This window comes from Mycteria americana, chromosome 12 (assembly GCF_035582795.1).
Source record: "Mycteria americana isolate JAX WOST 10 ecotype Jacksonville Zoo and Gardens chromosome 12, USCA_MyAme_1.0, whole genome shotgun sequence".
Lineage (NCBI taxonomy): Eukaryota > Metazoa > Chordata > Aves > Ciconiiformes > Ciconiidae > Mycteria > Mycteria americana.
In genome coordinates, this window is record NC_134376.1 from 10505486 (window position 1) to 10528165 (window position 22680).

Sequence of the window (22680 nt, forward strand, 5' to 3'; positions counted from 1 at the left end):
AATCTTTGCTTTTCTGGATACAGTTGTTAAGGTGCCACTTTTCCAGCTTAAATGTTAAATTTTGGTCATTTCTCAGTTTCTGAAACATAGCTTGTTCTCACTCTGCGTGCTCCTCATGAGCTGTGATTCACCCCATCACCCCACCCTCACCCATTTGTCATATCAGGAAATGAGAGCCATGAAATCATATCTTCCCTACATCACTTTCAAAATCAGCACATGCCTGGCAAAACACCAAAGAGCGGTTCACTGCAGGACTCGAGCGAAAACGTTCCTCCCCGCACACTCGGCTCGGCACCGGAGCCACCCCGCCACAGCCCCCCTTTGCAGGGCCACCTCCCAGCTCCCCGCAGGGGAAAGCACGGCAGGCATGCTCTCAAACGCAAAGCTCACCAGGCACATTCCCTGCCGCCACACAACACAGTGGCTACCCAATGCTTCATGTCAATAAAGAAATGGAAAGCGCTCATGCTAAGCTTGCAAGCAGCAGGAAACCTGAGACCACCGTCCCACTGCTGGAAAATGGAGCAGGAAAGCCCTTACGAGGCCACAACGTATAGCTTAGTCACTCAATATTGGTATTGGGTCTTGCCATCTCCCTGTTTAATTTGTGGCATAAACCTAGACAAAAAGTGGCCAACATAGTCTCACATTGCTCTGAGAGCAGACGGTCCTTCTGATGCAGTGGGAAAGACTTATCTGGGTAAAGAAACTTTTTTTTTTCCCCCACCCCTCACTTTCCAAGGAAAAGGCAAGAGGGAATATACACTCACCCAGCGATGAGCTTCAATCTCCTAACTAGAGTTACCCCAAGAGATGAGCGGTGAGACCCCACTAGCAGAGGGGCCACGCGGTGCTCGCTGCGCCAGGGAGGTAGCCGAGAGCCCGTCCTCCTCCCGGTGAGACCCCGCTGCGGAGGCCCTTTCACAATCCTCATTTAAAAGTAAAGTGAATTCGAGTAAACCAGGCCCTTCCCGAAGCTCCTCGTGGGCCTGCCACTCCCTTGATCCCTGAGCTGCTGAATCAACCTGTCGGAGCGCATCAGTTCAAAGGACCAGAAGGCAAAATGGGGAAAACGGGGTCAGGCTAATGGGATTTAACATTAATTCTGCACCAAGCCTGAAAAGATGGAAGAACAGGCCTGGGGGGCTGAATGGGATAATGAACTGAGAGTTGATGGAAGGAAACTTAATTGGTTTTAACAACAGAAGGTCACATTTTGTTACCTTTATTTGGGTTGAGCAATAATCTTACTTTGACAATTTGTGCCAGCTGATGACCTGCCCTACTCTTCCTTGGGACTGTTTTGGAGTAAGTCAGTAAAGAATGCAGCGCTGGGATGAGGGGCACAAACATGGGGCAGAGAGGAGGTCTGAGCGAGAAAGCTACAAAGGGAATGTATAGATCCATTAACTGATATAACTGGGGCTAACGATAAGACAACTGGGAGGGTGGGAGGCTGGTGTTCCCACTCACTGCTGTGCTCAACAGAGCTGCAACCAATACAGTCTTATTTAACCACGAGATCAGAAGAGAACCAGTGGTTCACTTCAACTCAAGAAAAGACTATAAAAAGGGCATGTGAATTTAAGTTAGGCAGTCTGTCACCAGCTGATCTCCTGACCCTGCCAAGCCCTACTGCCTAGCAGACAGGAGGTGACCTGGAGCGACGGCCTGGCTGCCTCTCCCCTCCAGGGCTGCAATGGTTCACAAACCTGGAGGTCCTCCAGGCACTTTGTGATGATACCCAGCACTGGTATCTCTTGACACACCACATGTACCAGTTTCACATAGAGAAGAAAGACCAGGGTGTTTCAGCCTTCAGCTATAGTTCTGTAGCTGCCACCAGCAACATGACTTGAGCCCTGCGGGAACAGTTTCAGTGCCTACACGATACCACCTATACTAAGGTTTAGCAATGACATCGACCCTCACAGGGCATGCATAGCCACGGTTCCTGCAAGCCCTTGCCACAGAAACCATCTGGAAGCTATGGCATGGCTGGATGGCATGGCGCATCCCATTTTCAGAATACAATGATCTGAGTCAGTGCTAAAACATCCTTCAAGGCTGCCCCAATTATTTAAAGCCATAATGTGACACAAATAACCAATTTGGATTTATGGACCTTTTAGTCTTCAGCTGCCCCAAGAATGCATTGTTGCAAGGTTACTTGCTAGAAGTTACTTTGGGGCAGCAAACTTTTAAACACAGATCAACTCTGCATTTGGAAAAGACTTGGCTCCAAACCAGTTCCTAATGTGGCAGAGTGCAATTATCCTGATGAAAGGTTAGGGATGCTTGTGCCTACAGCTGTTTCATCAAGTAATGCTGAATGATAGATATAATTAAATGGCGTGCGGCAAGTGGAATGTGTGCTACAATGAACCATTTAGGGCTTCATCCCCTCCGATCAGCCTGGAACTACAGAAGCACAGTCACAAACATAGTCAATGGTATTCAGCACCCCTATTTATATATATAGATTCACTATTTATATAGAAAGAGATTCACAAGTATCATAAACATATTGCGACTAATAATGCTGTGCAGGACGAGCAGAAATTAAGTATTCGACTGTAATAAGGTGCAACTGTAAAAGCCAACTAGCCACTAATTCTACCTGGGATTGCACAGCAAAATGTAGGTCTTGAATTTCTGCACCACCAGATCAAAGCTTCCACAATATCTCAAGATCTAAAGTTCTGACTAGTTTGCACTACTCAGGATTATTTAAAAAAAAAAAAAAAAAAAAGCTTGGGAGGAAGAACCACATTCTGGAGCACATCCCAAAGGACGAAGCATGCACAGAGGTGCCCTACTCTCTTCTGATCCACTCAAGCTCTGCAGCACTGAACATGCACACAAGTATTGCTTTTGGTCTACAGAGACGTGAGAGCTGAGCCAGGCCTCCTCTACAGCATTTATAGACTGATAAAGTGGGGTTTGTTCCCTGCAGAAGAGAACAAAGATGATAGAGCCTCTTAAGCAACTCCCATGTAAGGGAGCGCACTGGAAGATCTCAGCCTCGTGCTTCCCACCTCTGTCCTGCAGCCACCCTCCTTCATCCCACAGCTCCCGGAGCCTGTGGGAGCATCAGCATGTGGCATGGTCTTAGAGACTTCACTGAGGGACAGCAGCAGGCAGACAGAGCGATGCTGGATGCCTCTGTTCAAGTTAATACAGTATTTCCTATCAGCGCTGCCCATAAATCCCAGGGAGCTAGGCAGCTGGTCACCAGCTGGCTCTTACCTTGCACCGCAATTCTGGGGAAAAAGGAGTTTCCACTGGATCAGAGTAAAGGGAAGAGGCAGTTGGGACTGTACACTCATGCCACCCTTGCTCTGGAACCACAGTGGGTTATTACTGTATTTTATTTATACAAAGCGCTTTTTAAAAAATATCTGTTGTTCCAAAGCAGCTTTAATTCTGTTGCAAAGTATTTCATTCAAATCAGCCCTTCAGCTCGTTCACATGCAGTAATCCTGAATAAAAAAGTATCAAAGTGCATAATTTAATATCAAAACAAGACCAGAATTTACGTATAAATTGGTTGAAAAATCTTTAACATCAAATACCACTCAACTCTTACATTTTTAGCCCTATTTTGGAGGAAAAGAGTTCATCTATTCATCTCCTTTCTATTTCAATATCACCACTAAAAGATTGAATCAGAACAACATTTTTGCTCACCCTTTAATGGCCTTTTGGTTCGCAACTATTTAAAAGTGACTTGGGAAAGGTATAATAGCACATGTTGTTGTTTCATCTTCACTTTGAACTGCCATCAGATATTATTTTGCAGCTGTTTTATTGTAAGTGGCATCCTGAAATCTAAACAAAAAAGTGTCTTAATGGCAATTTCAACAGATTTTTAATTTCCTGAGAGAATTCAGCGAGGCCACGAAGGGAGAGCATGTTTAAAATGCAATGCTATAATAGGAATGTTTCCCTCTTTCAAGTAGTTTTAGCTTTTGGAATTTGCTGAAAATGATTTTACTGAACTTTCTAAAAAAAAAAAAAAAGCAACCCCAAAGCCCAGCTGAAGAGAGATTAGAGTTTCTGCTCATAAAACCCAGGTAATCACCACAAGGACCTGTTTCTTTGCAGCTCCTGTTACCCACCTCACAATTAAATCCACAGAGTAAAAGCCAGTTGAAGCAAAGCTGCAGGAGAGTGCACAGGAGAGAATGTCACACCTGGGATTTCCCTAACGACCAGCATCTCACTACACACTCAAACCCCACTGGAGCTTCTTACCCAGGAATGCAATGAGCAGCTGACTACCACGGGAAGGGTTTGCCAGTATGGGACAGCTAGCGCAGAATTTTGCTAACCATGGATTTCAAGTACAAGAGCCGTTCTTCATGAAGGACCCTTTTTTTGACTTGGTTACCCCAGACGATTTGTCCACAAGGACAAGCTGTAAGTGAAAAACAGGTTTCATAAATAGCCCTGGAACTGTGAAGGAGAAATAGCTGAGCTTGCAAGATCCCTCCTACTGCTCAATGTCTTCCTCAGCCCCAACACATCAGTTACCCTTACAAAAATACTATTCTAGATATTATTCTAGCATCCTGAAGACAAAAGACATAACTGTGTTGCCTAGGAACCCACGGCACACATTATCACAACATTTGTACGGTTCTTGTTTATAGATCAGGCTGAATGGTATCCAGTGAAGACTCGCATTTAACTCTCTTTTAGGAGATAGACTTTTTTCTCAGTCATAAATAAGTAAAAAATAAATTGCATCCAGAAAGCAAATGGCAAACAGATGAAAACCCTTTGGCTCTTCACTGGAGAACCTCCCTGTGAGCAGCCCCAGAGCCAAGACAGAAGAGGATACCAGCCAGGCAGCCCAGCGAGTGCTCGGATGCTGCAATGCCCATCAAACTGTAAAGCTTGGCATCTGGGGCTTTCATCTGCCAGGCCATCCTCTGAGTGGTCTCAGACGCTGGCTCAGATGCTTCAGTTCACATAGGAAGAGATGAAGGGCTGAACGTTTAGCACTGTAATCAACAAGATAACATGCTGCCAAGTACAAGGGTACTTTGAGTAATACTGCTATTCTAAAAATGTGCTTTATTGATGCATCTTTACTCTGCATGCACTGTAGAGATGCCTGGATAGCCAAACCAGCCTCCAACTTGGGGTGCATTTATTTCTGTTGCCAGACTGAGGCTGCTATGGAGAACATTTCAGAAGTACTAAATATCCAAAAAAGTTACTGAGAGCTGCAGATGTCACAATTCTCCAAAAGCAAAAGCTGCTTTATAGCCTTAAACCCAGGAGAGAAGGTGGAGAAAGAGTAACCTTAGCTGCTGTGGCTGCACAGAGAAAGGGTGGGTCTCCCACCACTAACATTTGCCAGGTTGAAGAAAATATTATGTTAACACCAGATGTAAATAACATTTTTAAGCCACAATAATTTCAACATTTCACCCCACCCATTTGTGACCATGTGCAAACCCACTGCTTTGCCAACCACTGATAATTTAACAGTAAAACAGAGAACTGGGATAGCAAACCAAAAAGATAACCTTCAAAATTTATATAAATCTCAAGCTAATGTGCTGGCAAAGTGAGGAAAGATGAGGAGAAAAGGTTATTTGCTGAAGAAAGAAGCACACATCTGAAATTCTCAGAGAATGCAGATTCAAGAAAAACACTGATAAAGTTCCTTTTTGGACAGGAAAAAAGATTCCTTGTGAAGCATTAAGAGTGGATTGATGTCTGGCTTGCCAGATAAAGATATTCTGAGCAAACAAAACCGCATACAATGTCAGTGACAATACTGAGATAAAAACCTCAGGCACTGGCATCTTAACAGATGTTGTACTGCAAAAGCTACCTGTGCTGTACTCCCATCTAGATGTATAGACATGATCTACCAGTGCTTCAGTTCAGGATAACATTCAAAAGGGCACTTCAAAGCACGCTGTAGTATTTGCCTAGTGCCCAGTACATTATTCTAGTGGCAAGGACTGCATTTCAGAGCAGCAGTGCAACAGGGGGCTTCGTATGGGGTGTGAGGTCAAATTCAGCCCTGGAAAGTCAGTATCTTTTATACAGGCTTTCATGTCCAGCACCAGCTTACGTGTTGCCAGCAAGGAAATATCTGTAAGAGACAGCTCGGAGGTCTGAATCTCAGTGAGACATAGAATTGTTAAATTAAGTCAAGTCAAATTGATGAGAAGTCAGACAGCGAGAAAGAGTGGAAGCGCCTTTTGAGCCAATGGATTTGGTGATCCTATTTGCCATTACACAGCTTCCACCAGCCCTGCTGGCTTTGGGATTTCTAAGTTCATAACCATCAAGAGGGCACAACCAGGTCTCAGACATTTCTCACAAAGCTAGAGTGCTGTATGTGAAAGTTAAGTTCTTTGTTTCAGTTCTAAGAAGAGATTTTCCTGCACTTCCAATATTGCATTTCAAGCCTGCACATTGCAAAAACTGAGAAGTTTTGCAAAAGCAGATGAACAGCTCGAGTCTGGTTTACTCACTCCATGCAAACTGTGTTCTCTCACTTTTTTCTCCCAGTCACCTACTTCAAAGGTTCTGTCATTTGGTCAACTGCCCAGGTGAAATCTGGTAAATCTGAGGTCATGGTAAATTTGACAGAGCAAAAATCATCCCTGACATAGTTTATATAGAGTGGTAGTCACCCATGTTTTGCAGGGGATGAATCTGGGCCAGTGGCTGAAACGAGGAAATTGCTGTTCTCCCAGATAGTTCTGGCACCTGAAAAATAACTTGAAAAACTGCTGAAGCATTTTTCCCAAAGGTTGAACTTCTTTCTAAAACCTGTTGGTTATAATTATTTCTACCTGCCACGAGAATAAAAACCTGAAGACCTATTCCCTCCACTCCCACCTCTTCACTCCTGGCAAACACTTTGCTGCCCAGGGACCTCGTTTAGAAGTCATCACTTTGGTTTCGTATTAACCAATGCTTCATCTGGCTGCTCACAGAGGAGAATAATTTTAAGTAATTAATTTTCCTCACAGCCATTTTGTCTTCAGTTTCCTTTCTTAATATCCACAGGCAGCAGCCCCGGTATAGACCCAGTGCAGGACCTGGCCGTGTAAGTTGTTAGAGATGAAAGCTGTGAAGACAACAGATGAGTGAAAGGACAGCTTTATCACTATTAGGCTGTCTACCACAGTCGGATTTGGCAGGAGTTCAAGGACTCAGGATTTTGAGTGGTTATCTTTGCTAACAACTCTCCTAACGAGTCAGGAGTGCGGGTCTGCTGGAGGAAATGCAGGACAGAGTCAGACTGCCTGTCTGCTGCTGGCTGATTGGGCTGGAAACATCGACCTGAGAAAAAGGTTTACCTACTTCAAAGGGCATCCCCTTTGAAGTTTCAAAGGACCATTTAAATTTTTAGAGGAATATTGTTATTTAGCATTAACAATGTTACCTTGACCATCAGAGGACAACACAATGAAACAAGAGCAGGTCAATCAATACTTCTTTGCTAGCTCATTTTTCTTAATTTCTGAGCGTGATTCTGACTAACAAAGATGATCTCCATAAATTACACCAAACTGCCACCTGTTTAAAGGACCGGTCCCAGTCAGATCATCTCACTGGAGTCTGTAGCCACCCTTCCCCAGGTGCTATTTGTATAACAATACACATGTCATTCAAGTTCCAGACCAAAACCTCTATTGAATGTGTCTCATTTCACCGAGTCTTCACAACACAGGCTTTTATGGAAAATACGGCTATGCAACCCTTATCCTAAAATAGTGCCAAACAGCAAAACACAAGTAGTTTCACTGGGTTTCTTTTAAGTTCCTTTGTTACACCTGATTGCTCATAATTGAAAATGTAGTTGTATCTGCATTCCTGGCTCCATCAATAAGCCACTCTATTTTCTTACTATTCTGAAGCACTCCCCAAGCTTCTGCTAATAATTTTGCTTGACCTTTATTAAAGACCAAACATTAGCTGGCAATTAGATTTGGTGATCCCTCTGGTGATTGAGGCTCAGTGATTTGCTGTAAATTATAAATAGTTCAAATGTTTCATTATGTTTATTCTTTACACAAGCTTTGTGGCCAGGTAAGCACTGACATGACATTCACTGTTAAATGATCTCATTAAACTTCTTAATTTAAGTGGTGCAACACTTCACCTGCCACATTATCCAAGGACTCCTGCAACGCACATTAAACATTCAGCATCAATAGATGCTCTACCATAGTTCACCTTGTTGGGAGTGAAATTTCAGTCCCTGAACATAAGGTTGACTACCTGATGCTGTTTGTCAGAGACAATAAATAATGCAAATAGATACCCATGTAAAGTAAGAGGTTAAAGACACAGCTTTCCCACAGAGTTTTGAAAGAGGCCCTCAAAAGAAAAGACTTTAAATCATTAAAAAAATTCCACTAAAATTAAAAAAGTTAAGGAAAAGGAAGGAAGGTGCTGGTTTCTTTCATTTCTTTATGAATGCAATGACTGTGAGAGATGATTTCTCGAGGACGCTGAAGGCATGTGCCCTTTTTTTACTCACGACCCCAGAGCAAAAGGAGGGCCCGTCACACAACCTCCCACCTCACAGTCACTTGTAGAGGTTGTCTTCAGCCATTTCATCCCTCGTTTTCCTGCTGAGAATGTTTAACAGAGCTGAATGGAGTTGAGGTTGGATAATGCACCACATCATTTCACTTAGGCCAATAAATACCATATTGCCTCATGACTAAAGGGAAACGCAGTTTTTTGTTGGAGGCGCCTCTGTGTCCGGACTCTGTTTGCCAGCAATTTCTACTGCAGTAACAACTAGAAGCACATGGATTAGGACCTCCTTTGTGCTAGGTGCTGGAGCTCCAGACTCCACTTCACAAAATAAACATTAAGGCATGAGGAAGAATAATAGGGGTATCTGAATTGTCCTGGCTTGCATATGTTTTATTTTACACATTTTTAATTGTTTCCCTCCCAAAATGAATGGTTCTAATATTTTTTCCCCGCTGCCTTTATATAGTATGATCCTTGACATCTGCTTCTGGACGTCTCTTCTGAAGGACAAAGGGCTCCTAGCAATTGTAATGTAGCCTGCAAACATACCAGACTGCTCCCCAGACAGATGTAGGCTTCATCATATAGCATTAACCCCACATACTGAATGTGTTTTTCTGATTTATAAGGCTGGATTAGCTTTTATTATCAGAGGAGAAGTAGTAAAGGTTTCAGTGTTACAGATGGAATAGCAGATGGGAAGTGAAAGCTTAATGTGAAGCAGCTCTGGATAAAAACTATTAATCCACAAAAGTCATATGTTCTTATGCAGGGAAACCTAGCAAAAACCACTGCAATATGACTAACCAGTGAGAGAAGTGTAAACTGCCCCTAGCCCACTGTCTGACAAATCACGGCATGAGGTCTGAAAGAAGGAAAAAAACCCCCTCAAACACCCTATTTACTATTTCCTGGAAAAACAGTCAGCTCTCTATGGGGTATGCAGAGAGGTAACGCTTCCCTAAAGATTATAAAGAATATTAATTTATAGCATCTCCACTATGAAAATGAAATGGACTCATAGATGTATTTGATGAGATAACATTTTCCAGGTTTTATAGCTGTAATATTCCATACTCAAAAAAATTTGACAGTATCTGTAAGTTACTGTCATTAAAGTTGTAGCACTGAAAAAGGCTTTTTACTTTTTGTTGAAGTGCACGGTGTGGAGAGGAAGCACATTTCCATCAGTTCTGGTAACAGAATACTTTGAGAGAATGGGAAGCAAGCACTTCAGACGCCTGCCCGGCTGCCGAGAGCCCACCGTGCAGCTCTGAGAGCGGCTGCAATGGAAAAGCACGACATTCAAGAATTTCCCCCATGAAGAAACGAGTGCCTGGAATTTTTCCAGATGAATGGCACTTGTTTAGAGTTTGAATGACTTCAAGATACCATGGCATTATTACAAAGAATCCATTAACACCAAACCGACTACAATCTACTCAACAAATCCTGTGATTGTTTACGGCCATGTCTATAAGTGACTGATCCCATTTGGCCTTGTGGTTTAACTTGTTCAACAGGGAACTAAGAGCAGTTGAGACCACCACAGGTCACGGCCTCAGCATTACACAATGTTTAGGGTGGACTCAACACCACGGAAGGATAACTGGATACATCTGCTGGAACTAGTCTATAATTACACTAAACCTTCAGCAATTATTCTCCTACAATTTATGTTACTTGAATCAAAGTGCCATCACCTACCTCTTCCTTTATGGTCCTGCATTAGTCTACTTTTTATCATCAGTGTAGCATTCCTCACCGGGAAAGTGAACGGTAGGGAATAACAAGCTAGCTTTTCCCAAAACTCAAGAGATATAGAGAGAACTACATACTCTCCCTCACAAGCAAGGATAATATGTCAAAATTGTTAGGTCTCTTCCTGTTGGACACCAAAAGTATTTAAATTGAATGCAACATGAAATATCATGATTTCTTAATTCAAATCGCCATGTTCCAATATCATGCAATATGTGACTTGTGCTCTTCCCTACTTTTTCTCCCCAAAATGTGTTGCATTTCACTGACAGTGCTTAGAAATGAGCACCAGCAATAAAGCCTTTTGTCAGTTCTCACAAAATCCTTCCTAAGGCATACGCTCATGGGTTTTTTCATTTTTCACTTCAGTGGGGATTTCTGCCTGAGTAGCAGCTTCAGGAAGGGACCCGTACTTTGAGAGAGATCTTGCGGAAACCTAATCAGTGAAAGGCAGTGAAAGCATCTAATATATTTCTTTTCTATGAGTATTAAAAGCATGTTATGTCACCACTCATCAGAAAATCGCCCAAGAAAGTTACTTCCCCTTTCATCAATTCATTTCAACATACAGGGAAACAGAAGTCACAAGGAGAATTTCCTCTTTCCCTCTTCTTGATAATTCTTATAGCCTAAAACCAGCAAAAAACTTGGGTTTTTTGGGGGTCGGGTCTTTCTGGGGGTTTTTTGGATTTCTTTTTTTTTTTTTTAACCAGACTATCTATTTTTGCACAATGTAGTAAACCTTACAGAATGCAGCTGCAGGGCCTAGGTTATGTAAATCCGGAAAAAATATAATTTCACTTAAAATCACAAGCCTTGTCATGTGGTGGTGTGTGCAGGTCTTTGCCTGACGCCATCTGAATAAAGATATTCAGGCAATGGTCGGTGCTGAAGATATAATTGACTCCTACCGAGTTATTTGTCACTTCTACTATCATTATCCTTCACAGAAAAAGTACTAAAAAAAGGAAGAGGAGAACATTACCTTCATTAAATCTATTCATACCTTCAACACTTTCTGAGACATCAAGTCAAACTGTTGATCAGAGCCCTGGGAGGGAGGAATCTCTCCATGCCTGGGGTTCGTTTGCTGAGCTCCAGTACTTCCTGCTACTTTACTCGTCCTCTCTTGCTGGAAATAACGACTAAATAGAGCAGCCTCTGCTTCCTCAGTAAAAGTGAAGAACCAGTGCTGCTAGCCTGCTTACAGCCGCAGTCCCTCCTAGGTAAGCAGCAGACACACAGGGTAAAGTAAGGTGATTGTCTCCTTGGCTAAAGCATGGCTTTAGCCTCACCAAGAGGAGTCTTCTGCTGTAAGACAGAAGAAACTGCCCCTCTGACCTCTGCTTCTTGCAGCATAGCACGGACATGTCATCCCTTATATCCTACAATACATATTTCCTTTAGGTACAGAACATGTACATTCTTAAAATACTCATTGTACCTGATTGGGTAGTCGGCAGCACTGAGGTTAATGAAGAAATCCCACGGCCAGTCATTCATCTCCATTAAGTCCCTCATGGTCTGCAGGTAGGTGGACAGAAGACTTGCTCCTCCCCAAATAGTTGCCATTCTCCAAGAAGTGACTCTCACATTTGGGTACTGGTTGGCAAACTGGAGCACTTGCCGGTGCAAGTAATTGGATCGCTTTACAGGAGAAAAAAGTAATACATTCAAGTTACTCTGTCCAAAATTGTCCCTCCCTGTATTCACTAACCACCAACTCTACTTCTTGACTCACTGAGCGTTGCCATTGCTTTGCCCTCACTTACTAGAGCACACAACCTTCTTTTGCTAAATGCTAATTTGGAAGTGTACAGAGACCCCTGTTCAATTCTTTTTATTACAACTACCGTAATCACTAATCAGTGTTACTAGCTCTTATTTATCATTTGTTATCAGTAGATCCCAAAGGGCTTTCGTAAAGGAGGTGACTGTTACTACCTCCCTTTTACAGTGTGAAATAAAGTAACTTGCCCAAGGCACCTCGGGTCTGCTCTCCATCCAGTGGGCCACTACTGTCAGTCTGCATCAACTTATCAATTACTGTTAACTAAATGTACAACAGACAGACATGGATAGATACTCATAGACATATAAGGAGAAATGAAGGCTGTTACACAGAAAAGATAACAAGAAAGAAAAAACAAAAAGAGGCTCCAAACATATAACAGATGGAGACACAAGAAGTGACGTGCACTCTGTGCAGCAGAGGTAAAGAGGTGATGAAGAAGGTGAAAAAGATGGGTAGACTGACAGATGGCGAGACAGGCAATTTATAACCAGTGATATATTACCTTGTCAACATGAATGTAATAAAAATGGTCTTTATGGTAAATAGCCTTAAACATGCGTTGGAGCTGCCGAGAAGCTCTGCCATGAACAACCAAGACAAATGCGATCCTGACTGGGTTGGCTGGCATGTATTCTACGGAGTCCTCATCCCACTGTACATTGTTGTTGGCTTTTCCTGTTCAAAAACAAAACACAGGACATCTCTGAGCGTATCCACAGGGCAGGGGTGACGAGAGCAGTACACATTTCACCTTGGCTCTTTCTTCAAAAGCAGTTTCTAAGGAGAAGCGAGAACTCACGAGGGGTGCCAGCCTGTGTGCCATCAAGGTCGTACTCCTCTCCTCCATCACCATACAGGGTCATCACCCCATGGGCAGCAGCCATGCCAGCCTTCCCCACGCAGCCCTGCCTGCGTGCCTCAACGTGGACAAGGCTGCACGAACACGGATAAGTACCCAAATGTTTATGAGTCGGACCAAGCTCTACCTGGGTAGGCACATTTGCATCTTCAAAGGAATCACCTCAAAGGTTCTAAGCACTGTTCAAAGTATTCAGAAAATGCCAAGGCAGACTTCCCCCCTGCTCCCCCAGCAATGAAACCCCCTGTTTATCCAAAGATGCTCGTTCCCATGATCAGCACAGCTCTGCTGAGAATCTGGTGAAACTCTGCTACTTAACAGCTGCTGAGGGTTATCTCAACTGATAGCATTTATTTGTAACAGCAGATGTATCCTGGAACATTTAAATGGCAACCTGCATATCGTCACTTCTTCACGTAGGAGAGGAGCTCTTACAATCCTATTTAAAATTTATGCTCATTTTTATTTTAAACAGAGGAATTTCTGGTCTCCATTTTCTAACGCAAACACCACAGTGTAAGGTCAAGACAGGACGGACTGATTAACTGCAGGGCTGGAGGGACATTTTTACTCAGTAATTTAAAGTGCTTTGGTTGTGGTTTGTGTAACAGCTCTTCAACTCAAAAACCTGAACATAACGTAAGAAAAATACAATTTTATCCAAAACCTGACATTCATTCTTCAGTTACACAACCTCGAATACTCTGACCTTCTAAGGACTTTTCTCAAGAAAAATGATTTAGGAAGAACCTGAAATTTTGAATGTAAGCAGAACAAGGAAGGAAAGTTTTGAGCTTTGGCTCAAAAAAACCCTCCTGCCCCAATTTTCCTCTTGCATATTTTAACTTTTTTCTTTTTTAAATGAAAGGCAATATCATTGTCTCAAAAGTTACTCAAGTCCCCTGTCCCCCCCCAAAGGTACAAGTTTTCAAAGTCCTAAGATCTAAGTTGTTACTTTGGTTTATTTCCTCTAAAAGGTAAATCCATTTGACAATCTTGAAAAGTCTGAACTTCTGATTATACTGAAAATACATATTTAATTACTGTAAATGCTCATAAACATGGGCAGGACTCAAATGTTCATTTCCCACTACAAGGAAAGGTTTGAAAATGGCCATGCATGAGCTGAACCAGCTCAAAGCAGCAGCTGCAATCATGTGCGAGAATGTTAACACAACCGCCTTCAACCATACGCAACGCTTTGGCCAAACAGGATACTTCAAACTCAATGCACACCTATGTTCTCAATAAATAACCAGCTCAACAAAACTCCCCCGCCAGGCTAGAAACCACAGGTGGGACAGGACTTTAACCTGCTCTGTTTGAAAGTGGTGTCTCCCCTGCCCTCCCAGAAAAACAACAGAATTGGGGTTTACGCTCTTTTATAGGAACTGCTAACCACCTTTATTTTTTTCCTCACCATCAGAAAAGCTGTGTTTTCCCTACCTTCCCAACAAAAGCCTGGTGAGCCGATTGAGTGTCCGAGTGAGTCAGAGATAAATTGATGCCATTTAGCAGATTCCAGGTGTCCATGGCAGATATTCATACTATTAGAGGCTGGAATTTCCTGACGGACTTGAATTTCAAGGGCACTCAGAACAAGACCCTCAGCAAACTTGGGAGTATAAGAGGTGGATCTTCTAACAGCTAACGAAACCCTCAGGTTTGAAGGAAGTGTGAAACCCTGAGCAGCTCCTAGCTCAACCATCCTCTTTTCAACTTGTCATGGATCCTCTGTTTCTTCCTGAAAACACCGAATTTTCACCTGAAATGCCACCTCACTTCATCAGGTTTCTGTAATAAATTCCTGTAGTGACTTATTTTCCTCTCTGCTATTTTCCTATTCTAACCTCTTTTTCCATGTGCTCCTTCCTTCCTTCTCTTTTAGGTTTAGGTTTTTATAGTCCCATTTTCCACCCGCATACTATTATGGCTTCTTTAATCTAATCCTATTCTTGGCTGCCTGGAATTTCACAAAGGTAAGAATGTTGTATTTTTTCCATCTGTCCGAGTATCTGCTACTTCTGCTCTATACTGTTACTTCCCTGGTTTTAGCCCGGGGCTGATTAGCACCCTCTATTTTGCAGACTACTCCACTGATAAAGAACCAGCCTGGTTTGCAAATAAGATTAAATTGGCAGGAAACATTCAACTGAGTATCTGCTTACTAAAAAACATACAGTAGGACTTCAGAGCTGTATGAACCATATCAAGATCTGAATAGCTCTAGCCACTGCATTTCTGTAAAACTTGTGTATACCAAAGTCTTCCACATCATGTTAATGCCTGCATATTAATGACTTGCCTCTCATGTAGGAGCACATCCCCTTCTGGGTGTTAGGACAGAAGACAGAAGGTACATCAGATGATTTCACTTAACATTGTACCATTCAGCAGTGATAAAAATCTAAAAGGATTTTAAGGTAGTACTTGCATTTGATAGCTACTTCAGTGTCATCACTACATTGCCATTTTGCCACATGCACTAAAGCTCACTCAGGACGCTAATTCAAGTGGCCTCCACCCTCAGTCACTTCAGTCCAACAAAAAGCAGTTGCCAAGATCACCTTTCTCTCCCTGGTCCCAAACAGCCCTTGACAACACTTTCACCTCTGTTCACTTTTCTCCTTCTCACCCCCCAGGTACGGAGGAGTCACGGGGAGCTTCCTTCCTCTGCGGCACTCCCTATGCTCAGCCTTCACTAACGCTTGTCACTTCTCCATGTGCCATCATCTGCCTTTCCATGAAAAATGAGTCAAGCCAACAGAGGAGAATTCCCATCTTCTCTTCCTGCACCGGTTGTTTGGGGCAGTCTCCGTGGGACTGGAGCTGCACCCCATCTCACCTAGAAAGCTTCCCTGAGTGGGGGCATTGCCTGTCGAGTGAACTTTCCTACACATTTAGGGAATTCCCTTTTTCTAGGATAACTTACGTAGATTGGTGTTTTATAAAATGTAATAAAAAGCCCACAATGTTAATACAGGTAAAACAAAAACCATGAGGAATGTTGTTACAGCTACATCTTGGGAGCACGGCTCTAGCCTCGGAAATGTCTTTGCACATATGGGCGAGCGGGGAGAGTGACTGGAGTGTCCTCTTTCTGGCCATCTGGCACAGGTGAAACAGTAGCTCTGGCCTGGAAGCAGCAGGATTTGTCTTAAACTTCCTCAAAGTTTGCCATTTCATTACGCAATGGAAACGGTGGATAGAAGAGTGACTTCTCATGCTGCCTTGCTTCAGAGAAACTGCCACATGGAACCTCAACAGAAGTGGCAGTGCTCACCCAGCTCATAACAAACATTTTCTAGCCCTTGTATCCAAGCGTATTTGTTTTGCTATCCTACACTGAAAACAAAATGTGGCATGTGACCAAATGCCTTTCACAAACTTACTGAGAAAAGTGAAAGTTGCCCTTTGGCTTCCTGCTCAAAGCATGACAGGACTGACATCGACGCGTGCTAGCAGGAAAACCCATACCTATTTTTACAGGTAACAGGGGAATCTCAGCTCTAGGGCAATTTCAACTGGCACTTTCCAGAGCCCAGAGAAATCAATACTCATAATTAAGAGTTTAATCTTCAGCTATTGCAGTATTCCTAAATGCCAGAATAATAAACATAGTGCAATCATTTTCATATTTGTTGTAGTGCCCCATTATGCTCAATCATTCACCAGTGTAACTCAGAGCCAACCTGCTAATCTTTTACTTCTATTGCTAATTAATGACATCATCAGACTTCTCTAGCAGCATGAAGCAATCTTTTAATGAATTTTGTGAGCCATATTATTTTTTGTAGATCAATCCATCAACTTCTCTTCTCAGCTTGGTATTATCCTGGCCGTTCAACAGAATACCTCTGCGCAGAGATACCTGGATGCTGCTGACTTCATCTGAGCACAGCTGCGTGTGCGTACTCTGCCTTGATAGCATGAATCAATGGATAGAGGACATCAGAAGAGTTATTGCTGTGTAGTTCAGCACACTATTTACTGCTATTACATCCATAAATGCAATCAGAAGCCCTGTCATCATAGCGGGAGTACTAGCCATAATCATGCCAAAGAGGCAGAGCTCTGCAGTCCCTACTTAAACTCACAGGAGCAGCCCCATTCCCTTCAGCGGGACCATTTCTGCAACAGCCAGCTGAGTGGTAGTTGCAGAACTCAGATTTCCACTATAAACTCCTTCTTTTCAGTTGCTCACAACTCATAGCAACACAGCAGGTTGAAAATTTCCAGGCTTGGCTTTTGTCTGAAAATGTTTTCCATTTTGGTTAGAGCAAAAACAGTTTTGCCTTTTTCAAAGGGCGACAAGACCAAAAAAAAAAAAAAAAAAAATTCCTTCATTTAGAAAATCCAATTTTTGTCACAGACCTAGTAGTAGAAGTAGTTGGAGTTACATAAAAACAACAAAAAACTTCACTGAGCAGTTTACCAGTGAGCTATCAGGACCTGGCGAGAAGTCTTTGTCTGAGGGCTTGATAATAGCAACATTTATCCGGACTTATCCAGAACTCCTGCTGGAGTTAAGGCCCAATGATCCATTACAGCAAGTGCCTCACTTGCCATCAAGTTCAAGAGGGGATGTTTTGTCTTCCCACAGTACCCTCCAGTGAAGACACCTTGCACAGGCAAGGTAACTCCTGAAACACAACGTGTGTTAATCATACTTAGATGAAAAAGCAATTTTTCCTATGCCAGAACCTAGAAAACTATCTTTAGCAACATTAATCCCAATTTTGGGATGCCAATTTTCACCTCCAGTATAGGAAATGATTCATTTGTTTCATGGTGGCCCTTGTGGACATCTTTAGTGAAAGACAAGATTTTAGGTGAGCACCTTTTTTTTTTTTTTTAAATTATTATTACTATTTATATGCGAAATGCCCAGTGGTCTATTCACAGCATAGAAGACCCCTCTGGCAAATAAGGGTATTCACCAAAAAGTGGGCTGAGCAGCATGTGCAATTTTGGTGAATGTGTACACTGACAACCAACCGGCCACACAGAGCTCTGTGTATCACAGACACGTCCCGCTCGCTGCGAGGCCATCGCCTGCTTTCCTGTGCCTCTAAGAAGCGGCACGAGCTGCTCGTGGTCAGCATCTCAGGGAATCAGCACCTTTGCACGCCAGCTGAACCGAGCACATCCACCGCCAGGTCAGAGAGGGGCTGGGTTTCACCTCTAGCAAAACAAACCAAGTTCCTGATGAAGATAATTAACACGACCGGTCATACGCATGGCTTCTTTTAGTGGATTTTAACTTGCTCAGCAAAGTAGGAGAGGTGAAATCAGCTGAGAAGATCTTCTGTGCAACTGTCCCCAGGGCACAGGGATTTGAGAGGGATGCTTATGGTCTACAGAATGAAATGTTGCTAGTTATGTTCCACAGATTTCCTTAAAATTGCTGTTACCCATACTTTTTATCTGTGAGTTAGCGTTGAGCACTTTGGATGAAATTTCAGAAATGATGCTCCTATTGAAAAGTGGATATTCAATTTTTTTGCAGTGATGTTTTATCTCAACGACCCCGCTCTAGTATTTTTTCATTCTCAGACTCTACCATGAATTAGAGAAGTAATTGATGACCCTCTGTAAGTTCATATGATCAAGTAACCCATAAGCAAAAATCAATGCAAGGTAGGCGGGAAGCAGCAAGACATAATTTACAAGCACTCAATGACTAGTCCATTTAACATTAAAGAGACAGATTTCAGTAATGTTCTTTCCATGCTGAGCAGAAGCCCTGGCTTGGAACAAAGGGGCTGCTGATGTGGGCATGCTGAGTCTGCTTTAATCATTTCAGAGGGTGACAGTATAAACTCAGGGCAGTCGGAGGAGAAGAGCCACTGCCTTACAGCTGGACAATTCCCTTCAGGAGAGCACTGGAAGTTTCTCTACAGCGAGTTTGTGAACTCATAAGCAGCTCTGCATCCCTGCAGAATTTCATATAACAAGGGAAACTCAGTGTCATTACCGATTTAAGTTGAGTTCTGCTGCAACCCCTGTGCTGGAGAGATTTCTACATTGGCTATGAACAGAAAAATAAAGTGCATGAAAGAAGGAAGGCAGGAATATAGAGGACACACATAGAACTGTTTCATATTCTCAGCTGGATCGTAAGAAGATGAATTGTTTCTATCTTTTCCCAAGGGGGGGGGGGAGATAATAATCTGTTTTGGAATTTGAAAGAAAGCATTTCCGTCCCAGCTTTGTCATCCTTCTGTTAGAGCTATTTAACATTTGTGCTGCATGCACCACTTCCAAGACTCACTCAAGAACCTGCCATTAGGGCAGGTATCATCCATTAAGCAAATCCAGAAAGACACCCTGCACCAGAAAACTTTGTGGATGTTTTTCACATGATTTGAAGGATTCATTGTAAATTAAGAAATATAAGAACCTCGAGAACAACGACAGAAATCTTTTGCATCACAAAATCCGTGAAAGCAGTTGGGATAACAGTTCAAAATCAACCTCAGTACAGAACTTCAGGTTATGTGTATGCATGCACATGCATGTGCTGCAACAGCACATTCATATCCACTAAATTTCAAACAAAACCAGGGAGCATTTGGTTTGAAGCAGCCTGCCATATTTCAAACAAAAACTTCGTTCTGTCTTGCAGTCAGTCTTAAGTAGTTACTGAAACCATTTTTATGATTTGCAAATGACCGACTAATTATCAGATACTGCTATATTGCACTTGCAACACACACTAAACTTAATTTACTATGATACTTATCTAGGCAGGCCAATAATCTCAGTAACAAGCTTGCTTTCTGACTATTCTAATTATGAAAATGGTAGCATTCCTGGGAGACAATCTCAATTATTTGTAGTTTTGCTGGAGTGTGTTAGCCAAGCATTTTCTCCCTTTTCCCACTGACTCTCATGAATAAATAACACTCAAAAGCAACAGTAAATTAATTAATGTTGAATTAGAATGAATTTCCTAATAATATTTATCATATCAATTAACAGCCAATTAGCATGTCATGATCAGTGTTATTAGGGTGAATACAAAATGCCTTCTAAGTGAGCATTAGGTTATTTTTTACTACATTCAGTGACATTACTGGACTTTAGAGAGGTAATATAAAGCAGATCCAACAACAGACACAAATATTCCTTGCAAAGATTATTCACTCCTCTTGCACCTTATACCTTAGTTTGACTTAACATTTGGGAGGTAACACTCTTCAAAACCACAAAAAAGAGAAAGGCCACTATTTACAGGTACCTCTACCATTACAGCCCTAAGAAAATGCTCTAATAAAAGAGACATTTTTTCCAGCTTGGCTCTCGGGACCAACCAGCAGCCCATTCAGGGTGGCACCCCCAGCTCAGAGTCAAAACTTGTGGAGACCAACCAGCTAATCACTGAAACCAGGAGTAATTCCTGAATGTCCCAGTTCTGTGACAACACACTCAAGACAAAAGAAAAAAAACAGTCCTGTCTTTTATGGTTAACCCATAAGGTGTGTGAAGGTTTTCTTCATGTGTGGAGCTACCCTCCTCCCCCAGTGAGCTCCCTGCAGGGCAAGGCACTTCATTCGGGTCTTGTGGCCCAAGAGCTGACTCTGACCCAGCAGAGTGACTACGGTCAGGGAAACCTTGTGCTCTTTAGGAAGGGAGATGTTACAGAAAGAAAAAGTAGTACTGAAAGGGTTGAGATGAGGCATGTGTTTAGATATCTTACCCACCACTGTTGTTAAGGATGCTCCTTTCAACAGTTCAAAATTGATGAGAACAGGACTTTGTCAGATGAGATAAGTCATCCCACCACTCCCAAGAAAACTGATGACACAAACCCAAACTGAAGCATTTATAAAACCTCATCCACTGTTTGAATTTTCTGGACACAGCTACAGCCACGCCAACGGCACTCTGGCTTCTACAAAAACAGCACCGCAGCGCTGGGAGGTACCCAGCTCCTCTGGGCAGCCTGTTTAGCTGGCGCATGCTGGGGGCCACCAGCCACCAGCACATCCTTCCTGGAGAGCCTCTGCCAGGGCTGCGGGCGATCCAGCTGCCGGCAGTCCCCAGCCCCTCTGACCAGTGACAGTGGTGGGATTCACACCACCCAAGTGCAGCAACATAATTTAGGTGCCTAATTTAACACATCATCCTCTCCAAACAGTCTGTGGAGACAGAAGGACTCTCCAGAGGCTGTTCAAGCGATGGCAATAGAGGCAGAATTAGCCAGAGTGGCCACAAGGCTCCTTTACAAGGCTCCTTTCTGCTGATAGACTCAAGGTTTCTCTTAGGCAATAGTGGTGGTCCGTACATACATCAGTCTCCTCCTGGTACAGTACAGCTGTTGCCTGGGGACATGGGTGATGGCAGCCCAGAGGAAGCCCAGAGGTGCTCCCAGGTCCTGCAGTTTGCCCTAAGGGCACCTAAATTAGACAACTGACTACTGATTTAGGTGGCCTGAATTACAGACCAGAGGATGCCAGCCCTCTCGCTGCAGATGGGTTACGTCCTAACTTGGACACCAACGACAGGCTCACCACCGTTCACACCAAAACCAACAGTGGGCTTCAGAGTCAGCTCTTCTCTACACTGAAGCACTTTGCTCCTTTCCCTGCTAGAGAAGCCTTTAGATTTCTTGTGCAGGACAAGAAGAAAACATAGAAAATGTCCTTAATTCAGTTCAGGCTTTCTCTTCTGCCTTAAATCATCAGCAAGTTTAATCCTTCAAGGAACAGAAACTTGAAAGCCACCCAGTTACTACAGAGCAACCAAGGCATACATTAAGCAAGAAAGTAACAATATCAACGTAACAAATCCCAAGCATAAGAGCAATAGAGGTCTATCAAGGCTCATGCCTCAAATTAGCATTTGAAACAGCCTTTGCAGAATCCAGTGCCTGTTTCTGTGTTTTTCAGTGTGTTTGGAGACTGGCGCATCCATAACCTTTCCTCCATCTCTTCCTGTCATGCTCACAGCACGAATAATCAATATGGAGTGAAACATAAGCAATTACATAGTTAAAATAAGTCTCTACTTCACATAACCTCCCAGGAGATATTTATGTACTGCTGAGACTGCTAAGAAATGAATAGGTAGATAAAAGCATGTTTGTTACCTGCCTGATCAATGTCTTCCCATTCTGTTTTACTGCACTGTCATCTTTCAAGTCCTATGTAAAGTATCTTTTCCCCAGATATTCTTAAGAAATGAACAGTTAATCGTTATAATCAGTTGGTGTAAGGCCAGGACCAAGTTAATTTATACCATAAGAGGATCTGGTCTGCTAACTTGAAATTAATCCTTCCTTTGAGATTCCCATTACATCTGTCTCCTATTTTTGAATGCAGAATTGGAAGGACAGAGTCTGCCTTTATTCTGTGCGCAAGATAATTATGAACATAATGTTGGAAACAGACCAAAAAAGTCAAGACCTTCAAAGGTATTTTACATAGCTAGTTTAAAAAGGTCGAGTTAGGGACCAAGAATAAAGTCTGACACTAGCAAAAAAAAATAAACCCGCATACCTATGCCTTGTGTCCATGTGTTGTAAAAGGTAAAAGTTTAGCCTTACGTTTTAGCTGACACTAGTTGCATTGCAAGTAAAATTAACAGGAATTTCACAACAGAGTCAAAAGAGAGAGAAAAGATAAATAGCACGTGTCTGGGCAGATTCACTCCAAAGCTGTCAGGCTTTGCTTCCTCCGCATCCCTTTGAGCGAAGCTTTATGGATTTCAAAAGCTGCAGGGCTAGGAC

General features: G+C 42.7%; 1 protein-coding gene across 2 annotated transcripts in view; it reads right to left on the reverse strand.

Annotated features, from left to right (window-relative positions):
• Positions 1-22680, reverse strand: part of XYLT1 (xylosyltransferase 1) — a 206815-nt gene that overhangs the window by 57530 nt on the left and 126605 nt on the right. For both annotated transcript variants that reach the window (XM_075515567.1, XM_075515568.1), the window contains 2 exons: positions 12591-12763; positions 11738-11940 (listed from right to left, as the gene is read on the reverse strand). In XM_075515567.1, the coding sequence (XP_075371682.1) occupies positions 11738-11940; positions 12591-12763 (376 nt within the window). The remainder of the gene's footprint in view (positions 1-11737; positions 11941-12590; positions 12764-22680) is intronic.